The sequence below is a fragment of the Ixodes scapularis genome, unplaced genomic scaffold (genome assembly GCF_016920785.2).
Source record: "Ixodes scapularis isolate PalLabHiFi unplaced genomic scaffold, ASM1692078v2 PGA_scaffold9__187_contigs__length_104089568, whole genome shotgun sequence".
Taxonomy (NCBI): domain Eukaryota; kingdom Metazoa; phylum Arthropoda; class Arachnida; order Ixodida; family Ixodidae; genus Ixodes; species Ixodes scapularis.
The window spans coordinates 94997517-95003513 of NW_024609884.1; the positions used below are offsets into that span (position 1 = coordinate 94997517).

The 5997-nt window shown below is 53.0% G+C and overlaps 1 protein-coding gene across 1 annotated transcript; it reads left to right on the forward strand.

The window, feature by feature from the left end:
• Positions 1-284: 284 nt before the first annotated feature.
• LOC120846476 lies at positions 285-5547 on the forward strand. The gene is made up of 2 exons (XM_040218233.1): positions 285-4062; positions 5522-5547. The coding sequence occupies exons 1-2, from the start codon at positions 285-287 to the stop codon at positions 5545-5547; spliced, it is 3804 nt and encodes a 1267-aa protein (XP_040074167.1).
• The last annotated feature ends 450 nt before the right edge of the window (positions 5548-5997 follow it).

Consider the following 5997-nt stretch of genomic DNA (forward strand, 5'->3'; position numbering starts at 1 on the left):
CACCTGCCGACATCTTGTTGTTCACAAAGCCAAGCCTGGCCCAACGAGGGAGCGCTAGTCGACGCTCCCGCCATGCGATGTTCCCGCCATAACCGCCGTATGAATTTGCCATCGTTATTAAACCCTTTAAGTAACGTTTAACTCTGCCTCTGTCATCCGTACCCTCACATTTGGCGCAGTCGACATGTCAAGGAGCCTGGATGCCACTCGCCCGCCCGCACCGCCTGCCTAACTCGCCTGAAGAACGAGTCGCATCTTTTGTTTCGCCCGCCCGCCCGCCCGCCATGCCTCTTGTCAATTGGGCCGAAGCCACGCCAAGCGACCTCGCCGGTTTTACGGCGGAATACCTTCGCGACGAGTTGTCTCGTCGCAAACTTGACGTCGCCGGATCCAAAGAGGAAATCATCCACCGCCTCCTGGACGACATCGCCCGAAGCCCCCCGCCACCGCCATCGACCCTGCCTCTTCCCGACTCGGCGGCCTCCGCAGAAGGCCCGCAAGAGTCATCGCCTCTCCCGACCCTTGACCCGGCGCAGTCCACGCAGCTATTGACAAGCTTGCTGCAGCAGTTCCTGACCGTGTCTCAACGTGCACCAGCCCCTGTGCAGGTGACTACCCTGCCGGACTTGTCCGCGTCGCTTCCAACTTTTAGCGGCGATGGAGGTATTTCGGCCCGCCATTGGATCGAGGAGCTGGAGCGAACACAAGGACTGGCTTCCTGGGAGCCCTCGACACTTCTCGCAGTCGCTCTCGGCAAGCTTCGAGGCCCAGCCGCTAACTGGAAAGCTGTTTCTGGACGCCAGTGCCTAACTTGGGAGAGCTTTAAGGCCGCCTTCCAGGCGCAGTTCGGTGATCGCCTTACGCTTCTGCAGTGGCAGCACAAGGTCACCGCTCTGGTGCAGTCGCCTGCAGAGAGCCTCGTCAACTATTCCCTGGCAAAACTAAAACTCATCTCGAAATGCCCCGTTGTGCTGACTGATGCTCAGCGCATAGAGTATGCTGTTCAAGGCATCAATGACGAACATCTAGCGACATCCATCACAGCGCAGTGTCCTGCGACGGTCCCTGCATACATGGACATTGTAACACGACTCGACCAGACTTTAAGCCATTCTCGTCTAAGGTCAAACCGCACGGAGGCTGAAAGTGCAAGGCCACCAGTTGCCAAACCACACGCAACGCCTTCCTCAACTCAATCTTCAAATCGAGCTGAACGTGTGTCTGCCATACCACAGCGCATTTCGTCTCTTTCACAAGAACAGCAGGAGGCACGATACCTTGCCATCACATCAAAACACGGAGCTCCCGCCCATCGCCCCGGCCAAGATTTGAGCAAGGCTGTGTGCTACAATTGCCGGCAGCTGGGTCACCTCTCCGCCAAATGCACCGCTGCAAGGACCCCACGTAATCAGCAGCCAGCCAGCTTCAAGACCAATGCCCCTGCCATGTCCTGCCTCCAGAACTCTGAGCCACTTGAGGGCTCAATGGTCCAGTGTGCTGTAGTCCAAGCCGATGTCCCAACAATCGGCAAGGTTGACGCTTTCCCTGACAGTGGGTCTAAGTTGACCATACTGTCGCAAGAGCTTATCGGAACCTTGAGCTTGCTACCATGGACAAAGCCACCCATTGCTGTCGTTGGTGGCAGCACAGTTGTACCAACTGGTACTCTGTGCACTCGCATCTCCGTTGGTCCCATCTCTGCCGTCGTGGAGGTGATGGTACTTGCGCGCAACCCCCTGCCTCTGATCCTCGGAGAGGACTGGTTCGAAGCAGCACATGCAGAACTTGTTGTGAGGCCGCCTAATCCAACTGAAATTCGCCACCCCAGCTCAGGTGCCGTCTTGTTGTGCCAGGAGAAGGTGTTGCCGAGGATGTCGAACGCTGTCCTTCTCCACACCCTGACTTCTTCCCCGTTTGCACCGACTATCCCTTCGACAGGTGGTCTCCAACTCGAGCCTCTCCCAGATGACAACCAGCCCTTGTGGCTGGCTCTGGCATGCCATGAAAAGTCGCCCCAGCCAGAGCGTGATTCTCCAAAAACATGTAGCCCGAACAGTTTCGAGAGAAACAAGACAAGTTCCATTCTAAGCGAAGCCCAAATTGGCACAGAGCTACAGCCAGAAGAGTCTACTGCGATTCAAAATGTCCTGCAACGACACATTGCTCTCTTTGCTACAGACGACAACGACTTGGGACTCTATGAAGGAGCACAGCACGCCATTGACCTCGTTCCAGACGCTGTACCCTACAGTCGGCAACCGTATCGGTATGCAGCTGATGACCGACAGTTTATTGAGCAGCAAACTGATGAGCTCCTGAGGAAGGGCATCATAGTGCCGTCTTCTAGCCCTTGGGCCTTCCCCATTGTCATTGTTTCTCGTGGAAGCAAGAAACGACTGTGTGTAAACTACATCCCACTTAACAAGCAGACAGTCAGTGTCGCTCAGCCGCTTCCCCGTGCCGAGGACATTATGGACGACATAGCAGGTTGCTCGCTGTTCGCCTGCCTTGACCTGAGGTTTGCCTACTGGCAAATACGAGTGCGCCCGGAAGACCAGCTCAAGACGTCTTTCATTACGCATCGTGGCACGTTCCAGTGGACAAGAATGCCATTTGGACTCAAAAATGCCCCTGCCACATTTCAAAAAGCCATGCAAGCAGTCTTCGAGCAGCTTCGATCCCGACACCCCAAGTGTGGAGTTCGTGTGTATCTGGACGATGTCCTGCTCTTTGCCACCAATTTTCACGAGTTCATCGACTTGCTCGAAGAAGTCCTCGCACTGCTACAGACAAGTGGATTTAAAGTTTCGCTAACTAAGTGCCGGTTCGCTGTACCATCATTGACGTTCCTAGGCTACGTCCTCTCCAAAGAAGGGAAACGACCCAACCCAGCAAAAGTGGAAGCCATCCTGAAGATACCCACACCGACAACTGCCAAGTCTCTCCTGTCCTGGTTGCAGACTGCAAACTTTTACCGACGTTTTATCCCCGAGTTCTCCAAGGTTTCGGCTCCTCTCCAGACCATCATCAGGACTGGAACCTTTAAGTGGACCCCTGCTTGTGAATCTTCATTTCAAGCTCTCCGCCAAGCGCTTACCTCTGCTCCTGTTCTCGGGCATTTTGATCCTTCAGCGCCGACTACGGTGACCACGGATGCATCAGCTGTGGCACTTGGTGCTGTCCTTTCACAACTCCAGGATGGCAATGAGGTGGTCATTGAGTATGCTAGCAGAGCTTTGTCAGCCACTGAGAAGAACTTGCACAGCAACATTTGGGAATGCTTGGCTGTTCATTGGGCTATCTCCCAGAAGTTCCGGCACTACCTCCTTAACCGGAAGTTTTGCTTACTGACTGATAATTGGTCAGTCGCCTGCCTGACGGCCAACTTCAAGCCGTCGCGTCGCTTCACGGGAATGCTTATGGACCTTGTGGAGTTTGATTTCACTGTGCAACACAAACCAGGCAAACAAAATGTTGTCGCAGACATGCTGTCACGTCTTTCCTGTGCCACTGTGGAGCCCATGGTGACCTTGTGCCAACTTCAGCAAGAAGATGAGGAGTGCCTTGCCCTACATCAGAGACTGCTGACCGACGATGAAGCAAGGCAGGACTTTGTCGTCATCGATGACATCCTGTATCGTCGCACGCATCCAAACGTGCACACAATTGTTGTGCCCCACAAGTTGCGTCAGTCTGTGCTTGAGCTGACTCACGATAACAGCGGCCACATGGATGCAAAGCGCACACTGAAGAAACTGCAGGACCGCTATTGGTGGCCACGAATGACTGCAACAGTGACCCAGTACGTTGACGGATGTCAAACATGCCAGGTCAACAACCGCCCTACCACACGCAACGTTGGGAGGATGGGCTTCATGCCGACAACCGAAGTCCCCTTCAGCACTATTGCACTGGACCACGTTACAATGCCTCTAAGCGATGGTGGCAAGTACATTCTGAACGTTATAGACTTTGCCACGCGTTTCATTGTGCCAGGTGCCGTCTCAACTACTTGCACCAAAGAAGTGATTCAGCACTTGTACACAGTCTTCTACCACTACGGTGTGCCTGATGACTGCCTGTCTGACCATGGCCGTGCCTTTGAGTCCTGCGAATTCACACGATTTTTGGTTCTTCATGGTATTCGACAACACTTCTCGGTAGCTTACCGTGCGGCAAGCAATGGGCTTGTCGAGAGAAGTAACGGAACGCTCGTCTCGGTGCTGAGAAAGATGTGCAACGCAGAGCCATCATGTTGGGAAGAGAAACTAAGCGCCGCAGCCTTCGCTGTGAACACAGCCGTCAATGCAACTTTACAGTTTTCCCCTTTTGAGTTGCTGCACGGATATGTGCCCAAACTGCCCATGGAGAAGTTCCGACGCCTTGGAACCACCACCCTAGAAGCAAGACTTCTAGACCTTTCAGAACGCCGCAGTGAAGCGCAACAGAATTCTGAGCAAGCTCAGCAACGACGGAAACGTCGCTATGACGAGAGCCATCGCCATGTCACCTTTACACCAGGCCAGCATGTATGGCTTCGACGTCAAGAACCAATCACAGATGGCACTACAAAACTTGCTCCAACCTACAAGGGACCTTATCAAATCATCGCACAGAAGACTCCAGTCACCTATGAGATTCGCCGTATAACTAATCCAGCCGACAATTCATCAAGAGACGAGAGAGTTGCGCACTCCAGCCAGCTCAAAGTATTCCGTCCTCCATATGTTGACCCTACCCTCCTTGCCCATCTGCGACCCGCACCGACAGCCTGTGCCGAACCAGACCCTGTGACAACCGGACCAACAGCCAGTGCCGAAGCAGAACCCTTAACAACCGGACCAACGCCTAGTGTCAACACAGAACTTGCAACCCCCGGTCCAAGCTCGAGGACCCAACGAGTGCGGCGCCTGCCCAACTATTTGACAGATTACGACCTTTCTGAATGAAAGCTTCGGGACCAAAGGGCCTTGGTCCTATTAAGAGGGAGTCGGATGTGAGCAGGCTCATTACTAGCGCCACCTGCCGACATCTTGTTGTTCACAAAGCCAAGCCTGGCCCAACGAGGGAGCGCTAGTCGACGCTCCCGCCATGCGATGTTCCCGCCATAACCGCCGTATGAATTTGCCATCGTTATTAAACCCTTTAAGTAACGTTTAACTCTGCCTCTGTCATCCGTACCCTCACACTACAAACTTAACATTTGCCTTGCTGCATACCCGAGCCGGAGGAATAATATGGAGCCAACGGTTTCAACAACAATAAACTACATATAATGGGACATGGGTAAGACGATTAACATTGTTAATAACTTTGCCTGAGTCCAGCAGCGTCTCCCCAGTGCGCCGCCTCTGATGCGCCTTATGAAGGCGGCGCACCCGATGTGCGCGTGGCTGGCGTGACGTCGCCGCAACGCGGGAAAAGTTCGACACCTTTGCCTCGCAGTCGGGCAACTGGGCTGTGGAGCCGCCAGGGTGCCCACAAAGTTCAAGCTTGTTACATCTAAGTGCTGATTTTTCAGGCCTGTTTTGGATCAAGCCTTACTGATCTAATGACCTGTCATATTATATTATAATAGTGTAGCCACTTACAAAACTGTGTCTAAGTCAGCTGTCACTTTCTGAAACGAAACTCTTGGTTGTTTTTAGTGGCAGCTGCTATTTCAATAAGAAACAGCTTTTAGAGCGCAGCTCTTATGGCGCATTCACACTGGAAGCGGATCCGCGTTTGCGAGGCGGTCGCGGATGCGGTTCGCGAGCGACCCCGTTCAGACCAGACTTGTACCGTACGCATTACAAGTAATCAAATTACTTGTAATCGATTACTTTTTGGAGTAATTTTGTAATCAGTTGATTACTTTTATTAGGCAGTAATCACAAGAGTAATCTGATTACTTTTTGGAGTAATAAAATTACTTGTAACCGTTACAATTTGTCCACGGGACCCCCCCCCCCCCCCCCCCACCGGCACACGCCTTTTTTTTTATGAAATGACAAA